At 39.3% G+C, this 25,232-nt stretch overlaps 4 protein-coding genes and 1 long non-coding RNA gene across 5 annotated transcripts; 3 read left to right on the plus strand and 2 right to left on the minus strand.

The window, feature by feature from the left end:
- Positions 1-2,988: 2,988 nt before the first annotated feature.
- LOC129775993 (SUMO-activating enzyme subunit 2) lies at positions 2,989-5,572 on the minus strand. The gene is made up of 5 exons (XM_055781330.1): positions 5,413-5,572; positions 5,185-5,351; positions 4,893-5,047; positions 4,546-4,833; positions 2,989-4,483 (listed from the first exon to the last, which is right to left on the minus strand). Exons 2-5 carry the CDS (start codon positions 5,326-5,328, stop codon positions 3,133-3,135), a joined length of 1,938 nt encoding a protein of 645 aa, XP_055637305.1. The 5' UTR covers positions 5,329-5,351; positions 5,413-5,572; the 3' UTR covers positions 2,989-3,132.
- An 8,943-nt stretch (positions 5,573-14,515) lies between these two features.
- Positions 14,516-16,033, minus strand: LOC129777330 (zinc finger protein OZF-like). Its single transcript, XM_055783558.1, has 3 exons — positions 15,846-16,033; positions 15,656-15,789; positions 14,516-15,598 (listed from the first exon to the last, which is right to left on the minus strand). Exons 1-3 carry the CDS (start codon positions 15,951-15,953, stop codon positions 14,611-14,613), a joined length of 1,230 nt encoding a protein of 409 aa, XP_055639533.1. The 5' UTR covers positions 15,954-16,033; the 3' UTR covers positions 14,516-14,610.
- Positions 16,034-20,483: 4,450 nt separating this feature from the next.
- Positions 20,484-21,533, plus strand: LOC129773516 (tigger transposable element-derived protein 2-like). The gene is made up of 2 exons (XM_055777129.1): positions 20,484-20,582; positions 20,651-21,533. Exon 2 carries the CDS (start codon positions 20,658-20,660, stop codon positions 21,531-21,533), a length of 876 nt encoding a protein of 291 aa, XP_055633104.1. The 5' UTR covers positions 20,484-20,582; positions 20,651-20,657.
- LOC129777636 (uncharacterized) lies at positions 21,525-22,616 on the plus strand. The gene is made up of 2 exons (XM_055784014.1): positions 21,525-21,757; positions 21,907-22,616. The coding sequence occupies exons 1-2, from the start codon at positions 21,672-21,674 to the stop codon at positions 22,460-22,462; spliced, it is 642 nt and encodes a 213-aa protein (XP_055639989.1). The 5' UTR covers positions 21,525-21,671; the 3' UTR covers positions 22,463-22,616.
- Positions 22,617-22,738: 122 nt separating this feature from the next.
- Positions 22,739-24,671, plus strand: LOC129777637 (uncharacterized). The gene is made up of 3 exons (XR_008743272.1): positions 22,739-22,754; positions 23,747-24,013; positions 24,329-24,671. It is a non-coding gene; the product is annotated as an uncharacterized LOC129777637 (long non-coding RNA).
- The last annotated feature ends 561 nt before the right edge of the window (positions 24,672-25,232 follow it).

Genomic DNA, 25,232 nt, shown 5'->3' on the forward strand with positions numbered 1-25,232 from the left:
TTCCAGAACGACATTTACTTTCTTGGTGACTATTCAAGCGAAATAAACTCTTTTTGTTAATAACCTCGAAAACAGTAGCAATGCTTCATTATGATCAACATTAGCGCAAATGCAATCCTAGTTGAAGGCAGTTTTGCGACTGGCACGCGAACCTAAATAACTTATAACATTCCAATAAGACATTCAAGATGTTTGGTATTCCCTAAATATTTTTTGACACACAACCTCAACGTCTGCTTCGCCATAACGTCAGTTTAATGCATTGATGCATTCTCAAATGCACCAACGAAGCCCTTCTGATGGGGGAGAACAAACAATGTTAACTGCTTGGGAAAAGACTGAATTATGCCACGCAGCTTGTACTCTGCCCATCGATGCGAATTCGCTGATGAGTTTATCAAGAGCGGCCGCCTTCTCCACCAGCGAGGAGAGCTTGATTTTGGTTGCTGCCTGGGTAACGGCGTTTACATTTTCGACCAACGCGCCGAAATCGCCTACTTCGCTGTTGTTCGATGCGGTGTCACACTCGCGAAGGCTCGGTTCAATGCGAGCGCTTTTCACTGCACCAACATCGCGTGCATCATAAGATGACGCTTGCCTCGAAATTTTATTGCCCCTGGCAATGCGTTCGTTCTTTGCAGGGCTCGAGCCTGCCTTCCTCTTCTTCGTGCTCATCACACACTACGCGAAGCGTCCAATTTATGACGCGGAAAGAAAAACACAATACGAATAACACGAAAAACGAACAGAAAAATCAAACGACGATTTCCAAGTTGGATTACCACTGGTGAGGTCCAATCTTAGATCGAAGCGCAGCGAAAGCAAAGTGAACTGGATTACTCAACAGTCCGATGCCGAATGGAAGTTTGCCTCAGCGAGATCCACTGTTTATACTCTAGGCAAGTATTCCCCTTCATTCTTCTTCTTTTCTTTTTTTTTAACGGAGGGGAAATCCTACGATTTCCCCTCCGTTAATCGTCGATAAGTTGCTCGTTATTGACATCTCTGTTCGGGAATGTAGAGATGTTGCACACAAATGAACAGAACAAATGTATGGGAAAATGGAAACGCTTAAAGTTTTCATGAATTTAAACCATTTACAAACCAGGGGATTCTAATGTATAGCATAATAAACAAATCTTACGGAATTTTCGATTAGTTCAATGTGTAAATCGTCAAAATCCGTTCGCGGCAAAAATAGTTATTAACGTTAACTTTATTTCATGAAAACGTGACCTGTTTTCTGATTTGGCACCCTTAATGAAAGACGTAGTTCTACGTCAAAAAATTAATCCGTCATAGCTTCGTCATCTTACATACTAACATTGATTACACACCAGGTCAAAAATCTAAATCATGCTTCAAAAACTCTACAAATACTACGAAACATTCGAAGGCTTGTTGCTGTCTTTGCCTCATTGGGTAAGGTATTATACAGTCGATATCCCTTATAAAAAATTGAATTTTGGGTACACGACATTCGGAAGTTCATGGTTCTGAGGTCGCTTGCTTGTCTTGTATTATATCGATGCATGTCTTTTCCATACATTATAGTGTTTCGTAGGTAATTCGGCGTCATATTATTAGTCATTTTGTATATAAACGTGAGCGTGCAATATTTAATACGCTGACTGACTGACATCCATTGTAGGCATTCTAACATGAATCTCCGCGGAGTTCGTCGATCACATCTCAATATCAGGCGCATAGCCTTGTTTTGCAACATTTGCATTCTTTGCATCTGTCTCTTATTTGCAAGAAATAGTACAGATGCACAATAATCAAAATGTGGAGCGATCAGCGCTTTGTAGATCGTTATTTTGCTTTCAAAAGTCAAGAAACGATTTATTCTACAAAGCACTCCATATTTTTGAGCTGCCTTCTTTATAGTATAATTAATGTTCTCTTCAAAAGGCAGCGTTTCGTCTAGAATAACGCCAAGATATTTGATTGATGATACTCTTTTTACGGATTGCCCATCTATACTTATACTTAGACTGCCACTATCAAGACTGCGTGTCGATACTACCATGTATTTCGTTTTACTTATATTTAATTTCATTTTTTTCCATTTTAACCAGTCATCTAAGTTTTGTAGTTCAAGATTCATTTTTCTGTAACAGTCTTGCAATGTATCTGCCACAACAAATATCGCTGTGTCGTCAGCGAACAAAATTCACGTCGCTGTCATTTAACACCTGTTTGATGTCATTGATATAAAACAAGAAAAGTAACGGCCCCAGAACACTTCCTTGAGGCACACCCAGATTCACTGATCCCGCCAATGATTTACTGTCCCTATAACTAGTGATTTGTGTTCGCCCGCTTAAGTAGCTTTCAAACCACGTCAATACAGGTCCAGTTACATCATAACTGGAAAGCAGCTTTATCAATTTACACCGGTCTACTGTCTCGAAGGCCCTTTTCAAATCAATAAATACCGTCAAAATAACTTTCTTCTTCTCTATAGCCTGTTTCCATTTTAGAAGCAACAAATTAAGAGCCGTTTCACTCTCCTTACTTGCAATATAAAAATGCCCCCGACTTTCATGTATTTGCAATGCCGATTTCCCCTAGGCAGCTTGGTTTTGATGTCTCTGTTAGGGAACCGCCGCATGTGTCGTCAATTTCGACCAATCAAAAGTGGGTATTTCCGTTAGGATAGGGGTTGAGATTTTTCAATTGTTTGATAGTTAGTTTAATGATATATATTATTTTATTCAATATAAAAAATTGTTATGGAGTGCCGAAATCGATTGACGCAAAAATTTCATCAATCCATCATGAAATGACTGAGCAATAAGCGTTTGAAATTGGACAATTTTCGCGATGTGCTCGATTCTCGATTTTCAATTTGTACCCCAATATGTTCCCGAAAGACGTAATCCTACGTCAATAATCCTACGTCAAAAAACCATTTTGGGCGAGACGAATTTTTCAGGGTCATCTAGTTGTATATAAAAACGAATTTCGGATGAAAAAGCTTAGTTTGAGTTTGCTTAAAATTTAATTTATAATACGTTCATTACAATCTTTTTGTTTGTTTTATTACGCTTCCGTATTAAATTATATATGTTGACATGAGGATGGGTCGATTCAGCCGCCGGGACCGAATGATGACCAGCAGAGATCTTAGTTTATAACGATTGGTTCGTCGTCATTGTCAGCGGCTGAAACGCGCGCCTTCTTCGACGATGGACCTTCAATCTCTTCGATTTTTCGCTTCTCCGTGAAACTGCTGCTAGGGCCGGCGCCGACATCTGATTCGCCCTGTTTCTCCGATTCATCCTCAACAATACACATATCGTCATCATCATCATCATTGGCGGCTCCATTTGCAGCAGCTGCCGGAGCCTTGCCGTTGCCATTCTGTCCCGAAGTAGAAGGTTCCGTACCATCGGCGTTCTTTTCTTCATCCTCCTTCGGTTTGAGTGAGTCCGGATCAGCAATGATTTCAAAGTTAGCTTCGTCGCGGGCCGCGTCTTTGTGGATAATAGTAACCGTGAGCTCATAGTTCTGGACGAAATCGTCAACTTTCAAGATGCAACCGTCCACAATGTGCAGATCGCAAAGCTTCTTGTCGTTGTTGCAATCTGTTTCCCCTTCCTCCGATGATATCACAATCGTTCCCTTGCCGTCGATGATCACATCGGGATCAATCATGTTTAGCGCCTTGATGAGAATGTCGTTTCGCAATTCTTGGACGGTGACAACTTTAGTATCAACCTTCAGGGTAACTTCCGGTTTCGCTGCGCATACGTAACATTTTGGATTGGGGGGATTCAGTGCCCGATCGGGAACAAACAGTTGATTGCGAGCGTTCGGTCTGAGACGCATGTAAACCGATTGACACTTGTCAAACTCTTCCTTCAACACGCGAAAAGCGTGCATAACTACGACACCAGCCGTGATTGCATTGGTTGTGGCAATGGCCGGAATAATATTACCCGCCATTGATTTTATCTCGAAACGACTTTTTCTGGGGATATTGAAAATTTGCGCTCGAATGTTGGCACAAGCAGCCACGAAGTCCATCGCGTGCTTGTCATCCTTGTCCCACACGAGATGATCACCATCAGCAAGTTTGGCGAAATCATTTTTCAAAGCACCAATACTTTCCGCAAACACTTTTGCAGATTCAGCCAGACTGAGCACCTTTTGATCGCGTAGAACTGTATCAATCGGAGCCTTCTCGGGATTGTCTTCCAGCGCATTCCACATAGCTGGATTCGGCGGTGTGCGACTCTTCCATAGGTTTGACATACTCAAAAGATAATTGATATCGTCGTAGAAAAGTTTGTTAAAAATTTTCTCTGGATCATATCCACACTGTTGAGCCCAGGTTCGGGTATTCACACGATCTACGTTACCCTTATCATTTGCTTCAGCGGCAAGTGCACTTTCACCCGCTTCTGCTCCTGCCTCCGGGTCTGCCGTGTCCGGTGATACGTCCTCATCCTCGTTGCTTTCACCAAACAATTGACTGAAAACACACAAAATAGTGATAAATCTGCTTATCATTGTTTATACCGTATATCTTCTTACTTGAACAGATGTTTGGCCCACACAATGCAATGGATCGGTTCCGAAGGAGTGTTTCGGATCGTACAACCTGGGAATGTTTTTTGTGCTGCTTTCGGCGTACATTCGTAGCACTGAGTCATGCCTCGCTTGATCAATTCTACCTGTCCATTATAACCGGCGGTCCCGGACTCAATTAACGGTACATCTGCCGTTAAACAAAGCCGATTTACGTGATTACGAGCGGCACGGTTGTCCAACGCATTCAGAACCAGCTTAAACTGCTTGAAGAAGCTAACGCCATAGTTGGTGCTGTAAATTATGTTCAAATTAATCACAATGTCTTTTTATCAACGGAGAAAGAATATTACGTGGTAACACTGTCGTGATATGCTTTAATCTTTACATCCGGATTAAAACTGAGCGCGCTCTCACGTGCCACATTTGCCTTGGACTTGCCAACATGTTCTTTGTGGAATAGGAACTGCCGGTTCAGATTGCTCACATCAATCGTATCCAAATCAATCTGGAAAAGAAAACCGCTTTAGTTGACAAAATCCACCTGATGCCCTTCTGGTACACTGGGAACACTGGAAACCCAACTGTTTTCAGGTTATTCCCAAAGCTACCGCAACGATGACGCTAAGCATCAACAGCACTTACAATCTCTATGTCCTGAAATCCTGATAGAACCAAGTTTTTGAGAATCTCACATCCAATTCCTCCAGCACCGACAACCAGAATTTTGGAATTCGCAATCTTCTCCTGCAAATTCGGTTCGAAGACGCCCGCAAGTTGAGCCGCCATATTTGACTATTCACTTTGAATCGCTAGAAATGTTAGAACATTAATTCAACTATTCCGCTCTAAATTTCGCACCAATCAACTAACCAAAACAAAAAACGAGCTATTCCACAGATCGAGCTTTCGAAACAGAGCGTGTTTAAACTGCAACTTTGCGGAAGTTTGGTGATAAACTGAGCCGAATAAACAACGCACAGCCACAGGACACACTTGGTACGGGAGAAGGAATGGCTTGCAAACAAAACAATGTTTGACAGCTGCTGAGGATTCAAAAACTGAATGACTCATAATACAGGTATGCTTTAAATTTGATGCCTGACGGATAGAATCCATCTCTTATGCACTCTGCTCCATAGTAATAGAACCTCTTATTTTTTCCGTTTCCAGAGATAAATAAGAGCTCGCAATGGTGTACGTAGGATGGGATACAGGACACGTCTCCTTTATAAAAATAGCTTATCCTTTATTATTCCAATCAGGCGCAAAACATTTAACTCTCCTGTACTCGCGCGCAAAATCATAACTCGTATACTCGCGCACTGTGTTAAACTTCTCTGTAATATTGCTATTTTATATTTTGACGTAGGATTACGTCTTTCGGGAACATATTGGGGTACAAATTGAAAATTGAAAATCGAATGCTTCGTGAAAATTGTCCAATTTCGAACGCTTATTGCTCAATCAGTTCATGATGGATTGATAAAATTTTTACGTCAATCGATTTCGGCACTCCATAACAATTTCTTACATTGATAAAAATATAATTGAATGAAATTAACTATCGAACAATTGAAAAATCTCAACTCCTATCCTGACAGGAATACCCACTTCTGACTGGTCGAAATTGACGAAACATGTGGCGGTTCCCTAACAGAGACACCAAAACCAAGCTGCCTGGGGGAAATCGGCATTGTAAATACACAAAAGTAGGGGGAGCTTTTGCTCCCACCGAAATGTGTTCCCTAACAGAGACATCAAAACCAAGGTGCCCGGGGAAAATCGGCATTGAAAATATATGAAAGTCGGGGGTATTTTTATATTGCAAACAAGGTGAGTGATACGATTAATTATAGCAAATAAAATTTAAATTTGAAACATTAATGTAGGCTTCGCAGTTGTGTTAAAAATGACTTGATATATACAACGATTTATTTCAAACTTTTTCTAATATTTCTTCACTTTTCTAATTTTTCTCGCCGCATAAACTTTTTTTTTGGTGAAAATAAATACAACAAAACAGACAGCTTAAACCAAACGACCCGTTCTCGAGCGGGAACACACCTTGGTTTTAATTTATGAATTAAATAAATTAAATTAAAGGTGTGTTCCCGCTCGAGAACGGGTCGTTTGGTTTAAGCTGTCTGTTTTGTTGTATTTATTTTCACCAAAAAAAAAAGTTTATGCGGCGAGAAAAATTAGAAAAGTGAAGAAATATTAGAAAAAGTGATTGCTCTACATATAGTATTAGGTGTTGTTAGTCCAATTAAAATTCGCATTGGGATGGATAAACACCCCGAAAGTAAAAATTATAAAAGAAAATTACCTTTTCGATTTCAGACATGTTTTCTCTATAATAAAGTAACATGTTTTTAGTGATGAGAAAAAATGATGATTGTGTTCGGTATTGGTAAGTATCTTATATTACATTAATGAGTTTTTTTTTTTCATTTTTTCTATACCCAGTTCCTGGCTAATCGAGCGAGTGCTCACATGCCGGTCTACTTGGATAAATTCAACGATTTTATCGGTTTCCACGATGATTGGCCTACCAGTACGGGGTGTATCTTCGACAGCCAATACACCAGAACGAAATCGACCAAACCAACGCTGTGCTGTGCGAATCGTTACAGTATCGGGGATAAACTACACGATTTTTTTCGGCCGCCTTCGATGCAGTTTTACCTCGCAGGTAGTAAAAACGTAAAATATGGCGAAGCAAGAATGCTTGGTGGACTCCATCTTTGACGCGCTATAACTTGAGACTGAAAAGGACAATCACAACACCGTCAAAACGACGCTTGTAGTACAGATTGTCGTCTTTAAATAACCGTATACTATGACCCGATGCGATAAGTGCAACACAAGATATGTTTAAGTGTTGCCATATATTGACAATATACGACATTTCTTTTTCCCCAACCCAATATTTTTCTCAGCTAGTCACGAATGATTTTGACTCCGAAATTTGGAACTAAGAGATATGTTGGCATGTGTACGTGAATGTTTTCATAACAATTGCATGGTAGAATAACTGACGTAACGGAACGTGACGTGGATGTTGTATGTGAATCGTACTTATATCGACGAATGATATTGTGAACTCACTTGACTATTGGATTCTGAGGTCTTTTCAGCTTCCGATTCAAACCGTCGCTTTCTACAAAGGGTGATCAAATTCGTGGAAAACACGTTATAGCGAATTCGTTTTTGTTCAGTTTCAACCTCAGTGCCGCACCAACTGCTGTCAAAACGTTTTTTTATTTACTCAGTTTCGCACTCAGTGTCGCACTGGTTCGCCCCGAAAGCTGTTAGTTTCGCACTGAGATGTTTCACGGGTTGGCACTCGGGTTCACCAATACAACTATAGTGAACTGTCAAGTTCCGAGTATTGTTTTGGAAAATCTAAAAATAAAAACTATGAAGATGAAAAACCTGCTGCTTTTGCTTTTGTATTATTGGAATCGTAATCCAATTCGGATTCTGATTTTGAAAGTATATTCGAGCAGACGGCATTAAGCTACGTGTGCTTTCATTGGGAGGCGAAAATAATGATGGATATTCAGGTGGAATAAACCTGCTTTCAAAATCAAAATTATGAATGAAAATTTACTTTAACGTATCGAATATTTATTTCATGTGATGAAATAAGAGGTTTTTTTCGATATCACAGAAACATATTGAACGAAAACTATGGCTAATGATGATTTTATATTATAATAGTAATAATTTGTGGAAAAACCAGGAAATGCATCGACAAATGGTTAAGTAAGTGTCAGAGCTACATGTTTTAAGTAATAAAACAATATGAAGTGAAAACATTCATTCAAACTTTTATATTGCACTTGGCCCTGTTGATCTGATAGAGAATAATTTACCTCCCAAGCATTAATATCGCCATTAGACGTCGACACTGTACATTTATCGTCGCGAATATAAACAAATCAGACTATATAACGCACACCAACAAAACATCGCATTCGTGAAACTGAAAACGTTTTTTTATTACAGAGTCAGTTTGGCACTGACTCAGTTTTAAAAACGAATTCGCTATTACTGATCACCCCTTTAACTATGTTTCAAATGTCAAAATACAAATGAAAAACAAATCTCAAATACATTGAGCTGGTGAAATAGTTTACTAAAAACTATAACTTTGCTATATTTTTATTGTAATAATGATCGGTCTTAGCTTCCCAGAAGATGGATGACATTCTAAACGAATTCCCTGACGCTGAATTCCATGATTTGGAGATCCTGAAGTCAGAACATGACAGCAACGACTTTGAACATACCAAGGGAAACAAAGAATTGTCCGAAACATATCAAATAAGACAAAACAGGAGCGCCACGCTACTCATGAAATTTTCGACTGCATCGAACTGTTGAGAGCAATGCACTCGCACTACACTGCGCTACACGCTTTGTGGTAAAAGTGGGCGAATTACATCCTTGTACAACCGGAATAAGTGAATGACAGATGCTTCACCTTTCACCTTCACCTTTTTCAAACTGTACCACTCTTAGAAGGAAACCAACTTCAAGCAACACTCCATGGTCTACCAGTGACCTAAAATATCAACGAGAGTATTTCGTCATCTACCGATATTTTGTGTTAACGAATTGGCTTCCTCATTATGAGTTTTTTGTGTGTTCATGCCCAGATATGCGAACTCATAGCTCATATGAGAAATTCTCGCTCATTGTTGGATGTATTGAATTCTTCGTTGCCACCAGTAGAAAACGAATTCAGCAGAAATTTAGCATCGTTCGTTTTCGTTACAGATGCTAACAATAATAATCACTAAATATAGTACTAATTTTCTTGATGAACCAAATGAAGAAAACATTTATCCTTCCTGTACTTTATTAAAACATTACCAAAGACTTGAATTTATCGCCAGAAGTCAGAATCTGACTAACAACTATCCCTTCCATGATAAACGCTAGGGAACCACGCTATAGAGGCGACCCTTCTGGCGGCGAATATCATAGTAACATTCCTTCCCTTCCCCTGGTGACTGTAAGGACGTGGCCGGCGTCGTTATTGACCATTTAAAGCTCGAATCACCGATAATTGCACAACGAGAATGATTTGCTAGTTCCAAGCGTCATTCTGTGTGTTCTTTGTGCAATTTGGTTGGTTCAGGTCAATCACGGAGAGCAACTACGAATTGTACAGTCTACCCAAGCTCAAGCTCAAGCTCAAGAAGTATATAAGGTAAATCTGGTAAGTGCGGCTTGAACAGCACTCTATAGCGGCATGTTATCACTCTTATCAACATGTTGAGCCCCGCGTCGGTCCCTAGGGGCCGACGTTGAGCTTTTTGGTAGGAAAGCGCTGACTGACTGGGACTAACAGTTGCAAAATAAATAAATAAAAATATATGTGATTTGTTTTCGGATGTTTTACAAAATGTGACTTCTTTCGTAGTCGTATTTCTGACTTTTTTTTTTCTATTTATACAATAAGTATCTTTGGGAGCTGAGGCCGACACTAATATTGTGCAAACACCCTTGATACGAGCTGAATGGATAGCGCAGCAAGAAAAATTCGGGACTCAACATGTTAAAATTATTTTTCAAATATCTCTTAATGAAACCAAACTTCAATTGTTTGTTATTCACATCACAATGGATGCGAGGATCATCCATCACTCGCACTGGAAAATTACCAGGCTATGATCGCATTTTGCCGTTGAAAAGTCATTTTTCGACAGCAATCGAAAAACTATTGGCCCATCAATGTACTCTCTGTAACTGAACTTTCTACTATTGCCCTATGAATTAGAGACACGAAATTGTTGATTTCGGGCAAATTTTGACGTAGGACTACGTCTAACCGGAAGATATAGGGGGTGAAATGGAAATCTAGGCACTGAACAAGTAAGAAAAAATGCAAGATTTGGAACGCTTATAACTCGAGCATTTCTCAATAGATCGCAAAGGTTTTTGCATCAATTGATAGGAAATATATCTACGCATCTATCATAACGAATAACATTTCATTTTTCTTGAGATAAATAATTGAATAATTGTGAAATATCAAGCATTGTTAAAATGCACTATGTGCCCATTTTTGATTGGTCCATTTTGTGCTCCTCAAATCGTACCGACCAAAACGGGCAACCAGAGCAGCAGCGAAATAGAATGAAGCACGATTGGAAAGGAAAAAGAAAAAAATGAACGACACATTGGTCGCAGTCTCACACATGCGTAATTCTCGAGCCAGCCAGTCAGCTTAAAAATCCTCGCTCCGCTGCCGTAACGATCCATTCTTTGTGTGGACACCGACTGGACAACATCGTTGCTGGACGGGCTGGACGGCGAGGGATCGAGTGCCTTTCTCAAGGCAAGAGGGCGGAGGTGGTAGCGCTGGAGTAGAATGGAGTAGAGTTTTCAAAGGGCCTTTCTCAAGGCTAGAGACGAATGAACTGCAAAAGTTTAAAGTCTCTATAATACAATACCTTCCTTCCGTCACGATCATTCTCATTCAAACCGTACACCACATCGGTTCGCATCACAACACATCAACAAACCAACCCAAGCACCCATGTCTGGACATGGTAAAGGAGGAAAAGTGAAGGGAAAGGCAAAATCCCGCTCGAACCGTGTTGATCTGGAGTTCCCCGCAAGGGTAGCTAGGCCGAGCGCGTTAGTACCAGTCCACCTAGCCGGCGTTATATAGTTTCGGCCGCTGAAGTGATCGAGTTAGTTGGCAAAGCTGCTCGCGACGATAAGAAAACCCGCATTCGGAACAGAACACATTCGGTTCGGTGGACATCAAGACAACAGGCAGTTGCAGCGAGTGGCGAGTGGCAAACGCAATCACAAAACGGCATCAGGTAGCAGAAGAAAAAAGTTTGTTCTTTATACAAACTGCTTTGGTGGTAAATCCAGAACAAGGCGGCATCGAGGGCGTTCGAAATGGTTTTTTTTCAAAACCACGAGTACTAAGTTTTCTAAATTGGAACCATTCCATAAAACAAGGCGCTTTTCAGGGCCAAAAAAGAGTTTAGGAAATACAGTTCAATGCTTTCTAAAACAATATCCAAAATAATAATAAAACACAAATTGATTTTTTCATAATTTGTTTGCCAGGATATGATGAGTATGTGAATTTGGCAGTTGTTCTGAGCTTATTGATTTTCACCAACTCTTAAATTGCTTCTAGATTGAAAGTACAGTAATTTACACTTATCTCGACATTTAGCTAATTGGACGGGCCGGTAATGCGACATATTTAGTTGGACATTTTTGTAAACATAGAGTTCGGGGTCCAAATTATGACTCCTCATTGAAAGCCGACACTGTCATCGCAAATGTTCAATTACAGGTTAAAATTACCTCCAATCCGATACTGAGTGGTGGTAATGCGACGTGCCATTGAATGTAATTTACTGTAAAATATGTCACAAGCTGGATGGGAAGAAATTTTCCAACTGTGAAAGCTGAGTCGAGTGGCAAATGCAATCGCTAAACAGAAAGGTTTAGCCGAACATGAGGGGATATCGAGTGACAACAAAACAATAAACTCTTTAGATTGAAGATAATTTTGTGATCCTGAAAAGGACCCTTTTTAGCCTGCATGTGAATCCAACGAGCGAACAAATCGTAATGAATGTATTTTTTTGCCATCGCTCCCTTTTGACGCTCATTCGTTCGTCTCGTTGGACTCGCCCCTCTGGCTGAGTCTGCCGATTTGTCTCTATCCTGTGAGTGTGTACCGCTAGAGTATAAAACACGCGGACCCCAAAAAAATATCTTATTTTCTTTCAAACCGTAAACCCGTGTGATTGTACGGCATCGGCATCGTGGACGTAACAAAGGAGGACAAGTTAAGGGAAAGGCAAAGTCTCACTCGAACCGTGCAGGTCTCCAGTTCTCTGTTGGTCGCATTCACTGATTGCTCCGCAAGGGTAACTAGGCCGAACGGATTGGTGCCGGAGCACCAGTATACCTAACAGCGATTATAGAGTTTCGGCCGTCAGAGTGCTCGAGTTGGCTTGCAAAGCTGCTCACGACAATCAGAAAACCCGCATCAAGAACAGAGCAGCTTCGGTTCGGCGCTCATCAAGGCAACAATTAGTTTCAGTGAGTGGCAAAGTGTTTCTCCGGCATGTCGCATTAAATGTAATTTACTGAACAACATGTCACAAGCTGGATGGGAAGAAATTTTCCAACTGTGAAAGCTGTGGCGAGTGGCAAACGCAATAGCTAAACAGGAAGGTTTAACCGAACAAGATGGGAATATCGAGTGATAACAAAAACACAACACCAAAGGTTCTTTTCAACCCTCAACATATTCATAAAGAGTAAACAGTAAACTAATCAATTTTTCAGGTAGATAGGTAGGTATTCACGTAGGAGAAGAAGATAAAACAATATATTTAAAATATATATTTAACAAAAGCTGTCCCCTTTGTATAGTCCTACGTCACTCCGGTTATGTCCCCGACATTACCCACCCGTCTTTTTTTTCTGAGCATTAACTTCTGTCCTATAATTCCGTATCCTCGGTTGTGCATATCTCTCTGTTGGCAACTTCATCAAGAAACAAGAGTCCTATTGAAAACAGCTTAAAATATCCTCCGATATCTACTTGGTGTATCTGCATAACTTTCATATCCCAGGCTTTTCAAGTCATTCCATGCGCATGTAATATTTAATAGATTTAAGATGCGCTGATTGAGGCTCCAAAGTGCAAAGCAAATTGTTTTGAAATATGCAAATCGGGATGAAATGCAAAATGAAACACTCGCAAAAAAACTAGCAAAGAAGATAGCACTGGCGTCTTTCTGGATGATGGGCTCGCCGTAGAGTTGCGCCAGTTTGTGATACGTTCTCCTTCTCCATACTCCGTTTTCCTTTACACCACCGTATATTATTCTGAGCACTCGGCGTTCGAGAACACTAAGTGCTTGTGAGTCCTCTTCAAGCATCCATGCTTCGTGCCCATAGAGAACAACCGGTCGAGTTAGGGATTTCGTACCCTAACGTACGGGGTCGGAGTTTGTTGGACCTCAAGCATTTGCGGAGCCCATAGTAAGCACGACTTCCATTGACTATGTGTCTTCGAATTTCACGGCTGTTGCTGTTGTCAGCTGTTTCGTCGTCGTTGTTCACTGCACCGATGTAGTCCTCATCAACGCCGTCTTGGTCTCCTGTCTGCGCGCCGTTCAGGTGTCGTAGTGCTGCCTCCATCTTTCGATTACCTCGCGTTCGTTCATTGAGATGCATTCTTCCGTGTTCCTGCATATTTCGGTCCGCAGCATAAAGCATTTGTGCGAGGCGTTCAGTTTCTTGAAGAACTTCCGCGATTCTCGAGATCGATGAGGCAGCTCCATTTCTTCCCACTCTTTCTCTTCCATGCGGGCCGTTTTTCCCCGAAAGAGATGTGTTTGCTGCTTTTGCTTCAGTCTGTATCATTCCTCGTTTTGTCGAGTCGTTTGTTGTACCATGGCTGCGCGTTCTGTATACTTCTCGTTCAGAAGCCGTCGGCACTCGACGTCAAATTATTCGTTCGTTGTCCTCGTTCATACCCGATGACGGTCTCTGCTGGACTGCTAATTGCTGCTTTCAAGGTGTTCCAACATTCATCGAGGGGAGCAGTATCCAGTTCGTCTACCCCCGGTAACGCAGCTTCAAGACGCTGCGAGTATGTTGCAGCAACGTTCGGCTCTTGCAGTCGTCGTAAGAGGTACCGTGGTGAGCGCTGGTGTCTTATGTTATTGACGACTAAAAATTTAGAATGCAGTTTGATCATCACCAGTCTTAATCGATATTAGCTCCACGATAGGTTCATTGATGAAGTGCCAACCGTCGATCAAAACGTGGTCAATTTGTGTTTCTGTTTGCTGAGGTGATCTCCATGTGTAACGGTATTGGAAGCTGCATTTCCTCTAGAGACGGTGAATGACCTGAAAGCCGGCTGAAATAAACTTAACAAAATGATAATAATAATAATCACATATTTTCCTTCATTCTGTTCGAATTGATGTTTATTTCCTCTATACATAAATGTACTTAAAAACGAGTAATGACACTGTCGAGAATCCTTCTCCAAACCTAACTAATTCCCGTAACCTCCATTTGTTCGTTTTCATGGCACGCGCGATGCTTCAGCAGCACGCCTTTCCTCGTGAATTCCTTATCACAATCGGTGCATTTGAACGGCTTCTGGCCCGTATGCTGTATCATATGCCTTTTCTTGTCGGTTGGATACATGAAACTTTTATTGCAGAGCTCACACGAATAAGGACGTTCCTGTGTGTGGGTTCGAAGATGCAGCCGCAGATTTGATTTGGCTTTGAATTTGCTCGGACAGAGCGTACAAGCGAACGGTTTATTCTCGCTGTGAAGCAATGCATTATGATGTTTGAGGTAACTTTTTCGACTGAATCCTTTCTTGCAAATATGGCATACATGTTTGGTATGTTCTGGGATGCTGGAATGGAGTTTGACATGCGATAAAAGATTCGACTGAGAGCCAAAACTCTTTGGGCATACGTGACATGCGAAGGGTTTTTCTTTCGTGTGGGTTAATTCATGGTTTGCTAGAATCACACGATTGCCGAATCGTTTGCCACAAATGGCGCACTGATGATGTTTGAAAGCGAGTGCGCTTCTCCGATGTAGTTTCAACCCTCGCTCGGATGTATAGCGTTTGTAGCAAATTGCGCATTCGAAGGGTCGTTCTTCGTTTAGAGATTTTTGATTCTCATGCGTTAATTTTGAATGCTCAAGAAGAAGTTCTCTATTTTCAAAAGCGATGTCACAACCACAACAAACGTATTTTGAATCAGAATTCACAATAACATCTGCATCATTTGAGGTGCTGATGACTTTTTTCGTACTGTTGCAATCATGTTTTCGACTGACACAATCTGAGGGAGCGTCGTTGAGCTCCTTCAAATCTATTTTGCAACCAGTTTCTGCAATGCCTTTGGATATGTCAACTCGTTGTTTGAAAGGCTCCACAATTTCTTCATATACAATATGATAACTTATTTCAGCAGTCCCAACTATACCGTTAGTTGTGTTTATGCTATTCTTACTGGAATAGAAGTTTTTTTTCGTTCAACAGCATCATCCCTGATGTGCGTATACTCACGTTTTGTTACTGTCCAAAAGAATTCGCAATGCGGCATCCGACTCCAAACATTTATGTTTCAATTTTATCGCAGCTTGTAATTCGGCCACACAGGTACAACAAGCAACATCAGGCAGACCGTCGTTTTCCGATATCTATGGGATTTACTTTATATATGTTTGATAAGTTTGATGAGGATTTTGAATGTTACCTGTAGTCCACATATTTCGTTGATCATTGCAGCGAGCTGTTCGGCTCCTTCGAAAATCGAGACGGCAGCTTCCGCTATATCTTCCGCACATATTCTACAAAAGGTCATTATTCAATTTCAAGCGGTTTCTTGTATTTGTAAACAGTTGCTTCATTACGGTGCGTGGAGTATTTTTGTTTATCTGTCAATCCATACAAAATATCAAGGCGTTGCACTATAGGTGGACAGCAATGACAAAATTGGTGTTCGGCCCAAGCTAGGTAGTGCGGAGTGAATCAAAACGGCTGTCAAAAAAGATCCAATTGAAATGTCAAAAGAGATCCAACGATCAGGAGTGTTATTTTTCTTATGATAATCAACACTATAAAAGAGGTATTGTTGTCAAGGGCAAAAATAATTAAAATTATAAAATGAACGAATTACATTTTTCCGTCAATTGTTTAATTAATTATTGCATCTCTGGAAGAGCATCTCAGCCTTCCACTGAGCAACGCATTTTTAATATCCCCTTTCTTTGACATAACGTTTTCCCGAACGAATTAAAAACAAACGAAGTCAGAGTCACGTAAATGTTTACACCTGCGATTTGAAAATATTCGATAAAAAGTGGAAGGAAGAGATGCCAGATGATTTAAAAAAAAATCTGTAAAAACATGTGAATGTCTGTAAAAGTGTGCAAATCTATAGAAATGTCTTTTAACGTTAATTTTCACATATTCATTAATACTTTGTACAGCGCGATGCACGTAAGATTGTATTTTGTATATATATATATATACAGTCATTCCATGCCAAACCAATATAGTGGTTCTCAGATCTTCGTCAAAAGTGGTATTTTGTTCTTTATCGCAAAACATTAGACTCGTTTTTTTTAAAGTTTTTCATTTGGGTGCCCATTTCCATTTTAGGGTGATCCAAAAAATCAATTTCTTTCAACTTTTTCCCAAAATGACTTTTTTCAAAAATTTATAACTTTCGAACCACTTAACCGATTTAGATGATCGACATATCAAATTGAAGCCAATGAGCTATAATTGAAAAATATTGAACTTGCAGAGAATATGGATCATATTTTCGTAATTATTGATTGTAGTCGTTTTTTTATGTTTTCATGGGTTTGGACTAGGGGGCGCTATATTTTTAAATATTTTTTCTTGAATGCTGAGATTTTTTTACATAAAATATCTCGATATCAGAGATGTAATTTTTTTCGCTTTTGAAATATGATTTTTCAAAACTAATCGATGATTCGAAAAACAATTTTTCCTCATTTTTCCCACTACAAAAAGTCATAACTTTTGAACTATTGGACCGATTCATATCATCGACATATCAAATTGAAGCTTACGAGTTATTTTTCTTTGTAAAAATATTACTTTTGCGAAAAAAAAAAGAATTTTTGTTTTTGTAATTATTGATTGGGGTAGTTTTTCATAGTTTTCTCGGTTAAAGATAGGAGCGCTATATTGTTTTATATTTTTTATGGAAAGCTGAGGATTATTCACCTAACATATCTCTATATCAGAGATGCTATAATTATCGTTTTTAAATCATAATTTTGTAAATTTAACATGTTTTAAGTCTTCGATCAATATTCCTATGTGACTAAATTAGGCATATGCGACTAGAATCCAATCTTCCTGCAAGTGTGATATTTTTTCAAGGAAGGCTTGTTTTAGCTTATTGGCTTCAATTTAATATATCGATCATCTAAATCGGTTCAGTAATTCAAATGTTATGATTTTTTGCAGAAAATTATAGTTGGACAGAGGGGCAAAATGATTTTCAAATCACAAATCAGATGCACGAAAAAATTGCATCTCTGATATCGAGATATGTTATGTAAAAAATCCCAGCTTTCAAGAAAAAATATAAAAAAATATAGCGCCCTCTAGTCCAAAGTCATAAAAAAATAAAAACGACTACAATCAATAATTACTAAAATATAATAATTTTTAAATATTTTTTAATAAAAGGCTTGGTCATTAGTTTCAATTTTATATGTCGATTATCTAAATCGGTTCAGTGATTCAAAAGTTATTAATTTTCAATTGTCATTTTTGGGAAAAAGTGGTACAAAAATGATTTTTCGGACTACCCTAAAATGGAAATGGGAACCCTACTGAAAAAATAAAAAATACGGGTCTAATGTTTTGCGATAAAAAACAAAATTACCACTTTTGACGAAAATCTGAGAACCACTATATGGGTTTTGCACGGAATGGCTGTATATATACCCGGCAAACGTTGTTCTATGATAAAAAATATTTCTAGTGAGTATGTTAATTGTAAAATAAAAAATAACTTATGTGTTGTAAGTGCGTTTAAATGTTTCAACGATCTACACATACATACATACACATACACACACGTTGTTAATTTTTATAATCATTATAATCAGTATTTCTTCGTTGATATGTTGGACATCCACCAAGGCTTGCGGTCTTGTCGTTATTGAAATTAATAAGAAAATGCAGTGTATATTTTCCATTCGCCATGAAAGGCTATACAAGCTTTAGATCACCACACGGCCATGAACCATGTCTGTGGTAACAATATCGAACAGTAACCCATATTTCGTCATAAGCAGACCCGAAAGCAAATGTAAGTTGTTGAAAATAGAATAAAAATTGTTATTCGATGTCGTTAAATACTTAGAAAACATAGTCCTGACCCTAACTTAACTATTTTTCTATAAATCTCCTTGAATTTCAGCAAAACAATCTTATCCAGAACAGAAAATAATTATCAGAGACAATTTTCGTTCAAGATTTTTCCCTACCTGCAGAGGAAGCAATTTTTCATTAATTGGGAATAATCGTATCCTCTCTTTCGTCTGCAATGATGTCAGGGCAAAAGTTCTTATGTGTATGAGTTCCAAACTACATACACACCAGATTGGCCAACCAGAAAGTCTGCCGGGCCGCAGGTTGAGTATCGCTGGCCTAACGTCATGTGTATTGATATAAACTAAATATAATAACTTTTCTGTATTTAGTTGAAATGTAAATACATAGAAGTTATAAGATAGGTTTAAGAATTGAGTGTGATGAGTGTGAGTGAGAATGTGAGTGTGAACATTGTCAACATATCCTTATATCCCATCCTATTCCTGATAAAAATATGTCACCCTTCTAAACTCGAGTCTACCGCGAGTAATCGGTTTTCTACCTTATTAACAATAGAATTAAGGAAAATTGTTCATAGATATATAGATATAGTTAATATGTTTAGTTAAGAATTCAGCTCCATTAAACTTATGTGACTGAGATTGTAAAAATAAACGAATTAATGAAAAATAAGTTTTCTGTATTAAAACTATGGAAAATGTCATATGGTGAGTCGAATGTCTTTGATGTGATGAATAGAGCCTCTTATTTTTCAAAAACCTGTGAAATATTGTTGTATCCAAAAAGTCTACAACAAAAATAAAGTGTTTTACAGATATGTCTGTAAATTTACAAACATATTTGTAATTCTGGCATCTCTGGTGGTCTGAGAATTTATTGCAAGAAATCGCTTGAAGGCATGCATGAATTTGCTTGAAAATGAAGTGAATTGAGTCCGCACCACCTAGGGCCCAAGGAGCTGGAATTGACAGGTGGTTCGTTTTCGACAGTATGATGATAAGGCGTGGATGATGCGAGGGGATGAAAAATGACAGCGGCTTTTTTTGTTTATAAACAAAGTAGATCAAATCTTTATGCTACATAGCGGTCCCCACCAACATATACCTACGCTGGACTGGTTTCAATCGAACTAGCTGTTGTGTCTCACAACCCGAACGATCAGGCGAGTCTTCAGCTAAAGCAATACGGCACAAGCCCACCGGTTATTAAGAGCCACCTCTTTTATATACCCACTAGCAAAGCTCCCACAATCGCTGAGTTTCCAATCCCAGCAGCAACGGCAACAACCCTCACGTCCCGTAGAACAGCAATAGTGGAGGCGATCTGGCGTTGTGGTAACATCCATGCCTCTCACGCTGAAGGTCACGAGTTCAATTCTCACTCCCGACATTCTTCCAAAAATGGAAGTAAAAGTGACGAACCAACCAAATGAGTTGAAAATCACTATAATACAGATAAAAAAAAAAAAGAACAGCAATGCAGACAATAACTTGCAGCAGTCACCGAAACACTACAATGATGCCAACAGCGTAACCAAAACCAACATTTATGCGCAGCAAACACATAGCGGCATGCACTCCTCATTGCATGCCATTTGTTATCCTCTTTCTCGGAAAACTCTAGCCGTTCGTTTGGCCGCTGTCAATTCGAACTCAAGTAATGGCTGAACAGCAGTTCTGACATAACGTTCCACCTTATTATACGCCTTGGTTCGGCCATTGCTCGTGAAAAAAATAAATTTGTTTACAAAACAAATCGTGTCTATTGGTGACAAATGCATTCGTTGGAAAAATAGCTGCTCGCGCTTTACTGTAGCTAGGTAATTTTCTGGATGTCTATTATAACAATGTCTCATGATTGCTTCTATTTTTTTTTTCAGATATCTACAATAAGCGGTCGAATCATAATACAGTCGAATTTCACTCGTTGCACTAAGCTCTTAGCCCAATTTGTGAAAGACTTTCACTCGTTGGGCTGAACTGTCAAAGTCGAAAATCGATCGAGGGCCACACCGATTGTTTGTTGTTATGGGAAACGCAGAAAAGTTTTCACACCACTGACGTTTATTTCATTCGTGGTTGAGTTTCGTTCTAGGTTGGATTAATTGGTAAGTTCTTAATGAAGTTTGATATTAAAATTAGCGTAGATTTAATATACGTTCATTTCGATCGCCAGGCTCAAAATGGATGGTTTGCAAGGATCCAGTACGAACGTTAACCGGAAACGGAGGAGCAATTTCCTGACGCTGGTGGAGAAGGTTCGCATAATTGAAGATTTTGAAGCAGGAGGTGGTACGCATGACTTTCTTGGGAAGAAGTACGGCGTAGGATCTTCTACGGTCACGAGAATAATCCAAAAGAAAGAAGCAATTCGTGAGGCGGTGGACAAGTTCAAGGAATATGGTGTAAATAATCGAAAAACATTGAAAGAGCAGACGTTCCCTTTGCTGGAAGAAGCTATTTACATCTGGATTTTACAGCAGCGGCAGTCCAACATTTTGTTGACAGTGGATATTCTTAAAGCAAAGGCGGAGCTACTGTTTAAGATGTTCCAGGACCGGGGGCTCTATGCGGTGCACGGTTTTTCTGCTTCGGATGGCTGGATGCATCGTTTTAAGCAGCGGTTTGGATTGCGCGTGAAAGCCGTAACAGGAGAAAAGGCATCGGTAAACGTTGAAGCGTACCTAAATTTCAAGAAGGTTCTACAGAAGAAGATTCAGGAAATGCAGCTATCACTATCCCAAGTCTTTAATGCAGATGAATCTGCCTTGTTCATCAAGCTCCTAGCCACACGCTCTATCGTTACCTGTGATGAGACCGTGGCAAGCGGACGGAAGCAAAACAAGACAAGGTATACATTTATGCCTTGCTCCAACATAGATGGTTCCCTAAAGCTTCCGTTGTATTTCATTTGCACTGCTGCAAAACCACGAGGAATCAACATCGAAGAACTTCCCGTTTCATATAATCATTCCAAAAAGGCTTGGATGACCAGACTGTTGTTCCGTCAATGGTTCCACGAAGAGTTTGTCCCCGCTGTTCGAAAATTTTCGGCCTAGAGAGGATTGGAGCCAAAGGCATTGCTGGTTCTTGATAATTGCACCAGTCATTATGACGTTGACGAATCTCTACAGAGTGACGATGGACTGATTCAAGTGATCTACTTCCCACCAAATGTAACTGCTGAATGCCAGCCGATGGACCAAGCGGTCATCAATGCAATCAAGCGAAAGTATAAAAGAAAACTGATGCTCGCATTAATTCTGGAAAACGAACACTTAAGGTAAATTTCCAAATATTAAACATTAAATTTTTGTAATTAATTCCAAATATAAACACAAAACTATGCGCACGATAGTTTTTCGTCTGTGATTTTTCAAAATTTAAATTCAAATTCTAATTGAGGTTTTATTTATGTACTTTCCTCTTTAGTTTCGATGAACGATTGAAGAAGATTAATCTTCAACAGTGTATTTCGTGGTTGGCAACCTCTTGGGAGGAGATATCTGACAAAACTATACGTAATTCGTGGAAGAAATTGATCGATGGTTTGCCGGAGGATGCTGTTAATGTAGACTCGAAAGCGGCCGATGATGACTTCAAAGCGCTTGTGTCCAGGATTGACAGTTTGGCAGGAACAAAAACATCTGAGCAAGATATTGATCTGTGGATCAAAGATCAGGTGTATGATGCTGATCATAATCCAGATTGGGTAACCAGTGAAGTGTTCTCTGATGACGAGATTTTGTCATCAGTTCTCAAGAAAGATCAACCTGAAATGCAAGAAGAATGGTTGGTAGACACAGAAGATGGAAGTAATTCGTTTGATACTTCCATTACTAGTACCGGAGATCCTGATTTTGGCGATGCAATCAAGTCAATTGATTGCCTAGTTCGCTATATGAAGCATGATGTTGCAGAAGTATGCCGTTTGAACACGCTACGTTCGAAAATCACTGAAGTTGAATGGCTAAAACGAGCATGTTGAAGAACTCTACCATTTTGTTGAAAATGAATTTACGTGGTTTGTTTAATTTTGTTTGAAACGTTTAAAATAAATATTGTTTTTGTTGAATAATATTCGATTTTATTTATTTCAATGATTCATTTAAAATTTATTTTAAACCTAAAAACACCATCCACGAGCCCCTCGAAAAAAATTTTACGTTGTCAGAATTGACGTTTGTCTTCGATTTAGTTGGGCTATAGCCCAACGAACGGGAGCCCAACTAAAGATAGCCCAACGAGTGAAATTCAACTGTAGTGCAGAAGGATGTTTGGTACTTTCGTATTAGCGTCACTGGAGCCGAAATAAAATAGATAGCAATTTCATTGTACACACTGGCACTCAGATATCTTTTGTATTGTTGCTGTCTTGTTGTTTGTAGTGTTTTGTCATTTCTAATTGTTATGAAAATGTGATTTTATGATTTGCGGTATTTAAGTATGAACGCCACAGGAGCGCAATTTTCATTATGTTTTTTTCGTAATGAAATTTATTCTGAGAGCAACGTAGTGGGGATGTAGTCATCATCAATCGAGGATAAGGAACAGAGGCGGCCCTAAGCCACCGAGGTGACGCAATCCGAGTCGGCCGCCGACCCGCCCTTGGAAGCGGCGGCCTTTCGCTAGCAAACCTGTGTTCCATCGATTGTCCGGTTAGTTTGAAACATAGGAGACGATCCTTCAGTTAGGTCCGACCAAGCGTTAGCGAGCGTCGGACGACATACATTTGCCCGGTTAATTTTTGTACTGAAATATGAATGATATGTTTCGAAGCGAAACCTCACCGGGAAAAGGTATGCCGTCCGACGCTCGCTAACGCTTGGTCGAATCTAACTAAAGGATCGTCTCCTATGTTTCAAACTAACCGGGCAATCGATGGAACACAGGTTTGTTTGTGAAAGGCCGCTGCTTCCGACGGCGGCCGACTCGGATTGTGTCACCTCGGTGACTTAGGTCCGCCTCTGTTTCTTATCCTAGATTGATGGGGACTACGTCTTCCTTACGTTGATCTAAGAATAAATTTAATTAACAAAAACCAATTCATAATGGAAATTGCGCTCCGGTGGCGTTTATACTTAAATAGTACAAATCCCAAATACGCATTTTCGTAGCACTAAAAAATGACAAAACACTGCATACAACAAGGCAGCAACAATACAAATTATATTTGGATGCCAGTGCGAACAATAAAAATGCTATCTATTGTATTTCGGCTCCGATGACGTTAATAGGAAAGTATGTTTTTAGTATATCTTTTCGCTTCTAGCCGCGTAATCAATGCCTTCCTTTCCAATCAAGATGTAATTCTGAGTGGCTCCCATCGGCGGGGAAAAGAGTACTATCAGCTTACGGCGATGGTGACAAGAAATAACGCTGATTGTGGCTCCTCTAATTTCGCTCAGGGAGGAGGAGAATTCTATGTATATACCGGGAAGGAGACTACCAGATCCAGAAGATCCGGAATGAGCTGTTACAAGTAATTGGTTTTTGTATAAATGCTAGAGCAAAAGGAGGTTGACAATTATTGCAACAGGTTCGTGTTTACTTACTAAATTATAGCGAATTCATTTTTGTTCTGTTTCAACCCCAGTGCCACACTAACTGTTGTCGCAACGCTGATAAAGAATAATTTACCTCCCAAGAACTAATATTGCCACCAGACGTCGACACTGTACATTTGTTGTCGCAAATATAAACAAATCAGACTATATAACGCACGCCAACAAACCACCGCATTCGTGAAACTGAAAACGTTTTTTATTACAGAGTCAGTTTGGCACTAACTCAGTTTCAAAAACGAATTCGCTATTAGTTGTCTTTTGTGTTGCTAATTTGCCATATATTACAGGAAAGTAACCACCCAGTAAACATTAAATCGCATAACAAGCGTATATATAACATCATATGCCCTAAATTTCGGTAGGCATATAATGCACCTAACTAGCATATGCATGCAAAAGTGGAGGCCATATACATGCATGGCAAATGTTTACCGAATTAGTTTGGATGAATATGCAACTTTGACCGACTATAATAGCGATTATGTTGAAATTGAATTGCGATCTAATATGAATATATTCATGAATTGTCAACGCACCTAATATGACTTTTGCCATACTCATATACGATTTATTACAGACATAGAAAAAAAAACAAATGTAGCAAAATATTTTCGTAAAATTTTTATTATAGCCTCACGAATCGCCAATTTTATAAATGAGTATTTATATTTGTAGAAATAAAAATTATTAAATTTACTTGTGTTGTGAGTGGATAATAAATGTTCAAAATGGCACAGATTGATGTTTGGAGAAAACTGATCCGATGTGGGTTCGAACTCCTGTCGTCTGGATTATCATCCACCAGCTATCTCGCGCGGCTATCTAAAATTTAATTCAACAGCGGTTAAAACTCATATATATGATTCGATATGATATAACCTAATACATTCTATGCAGTAGGATCAGTCATTCCTGGTTTCCGAGCCATATAAGAGCCACTTTTTTTAAATTTAATTATTTTATTCTTTCGTATGTGTTCAGACATTGCTGTTATGAAATGATACTTGTCAATGTTAGAGCATTTCATTGACATTTCAATATGATGTAATATGTTCTTTATTAGGAGCTAATATGATTTACTGTTTCATGATTTTCTTCAGCATGCAACACGATTCACTGCAGTACTGAATCGATTTAAATTATACGCTTATACGACACACAAACTGCATCAGCGTAATATACGCATATGAT

The sequence above is a fragment of the Toxorhynchites rutilus genome, chromosome 3 (genome assembly GCF_029784135.1).
Source record: "Toxorhynchites rutilus septentrionalis strain SRP chromosome 3, ASM2978413v1, whole genome shotgun sequence".
Taxonomy (NCBI): domain Eukaryota; kingdom Metazoa; phylum Arthropoda; class Insecta; order Diptera; family Culicidae; genus Toxorhynchites; species Toxorhynchites rutilus.

What these genes read in the sequence shown, in the direction of transcription:
- LOC129773516 (XM_055777129.1), top strand. Translation starts at nt 20,658, where the DNA reads ATGGATGGTTTGCAAGGATCCAGTACGAACGTTAACCGGAAACGGAGG.
- LOC129777636 (XM_055784014.1), top strand. Translation starts at nt 21,672, where the DNA reads ATGGACCAAGCGGTCATCAATGCAATCAAGCGAAAGTATAAAAGAAAA. An exon ending in CTGGAAAACGAACACTTAAG is followed by an intron (nt 21,758 to 21,906) that starts GTAAATTTCCAA and finishes TTTCCTCTTTAG; the next exon opens with TTTCGATGAACGATTGAAGA.
- LOC129775993 (XM_055781330.1), bottom strand. Translation starts at nt 5,328, where the DNA reads ATGGCGGCTCAACTTGCGGGCGTCTTCGAACCGAATTTGCAGGAGAAG. An exon ending in GATTTCAGGACATAGAGATT is followed by an intron (nt 5,048 to 5,184) that starts GTAAGTGCTGTT and finishes TTTCTTTTCCAG; the next exon opens with ATTGATTTGGATACGATTGA. An exon ending in TATCACGACAGTGTTACCAC is followed by an intron (nt 4,834 to 4,892) that starts GTAATATTCTTT and finishes CATAATTTACAG; the next exon opens with CACCAACTATGGCGTTAGCT.
- LOC129777330 (XM_055783558.1), bottom strand. Translation starts at nt 15,953, where the DNA reads ATGACCTTTTGTAGAATATGTGCGGAAGATATAGCGGAAGCTGCCGTC. An exon ending in ACGAAATATGTGGACTACAG is followed by an intron (nt 15,790 to 15,845) that starts GTAACATTCAAA and finishes TAAATCCCATAG; the next exon opens with ATATCGGAAAACGACGGTCT. An exon ending in CTTTTGGACAGTAACAAAAC is followed by an intron (nt 15,599 to 15,655) that starts GTGAGTATACGC and finishes CTTCTATTCCAG; the next exon opens with TAAGAATAGCATAAACACAA.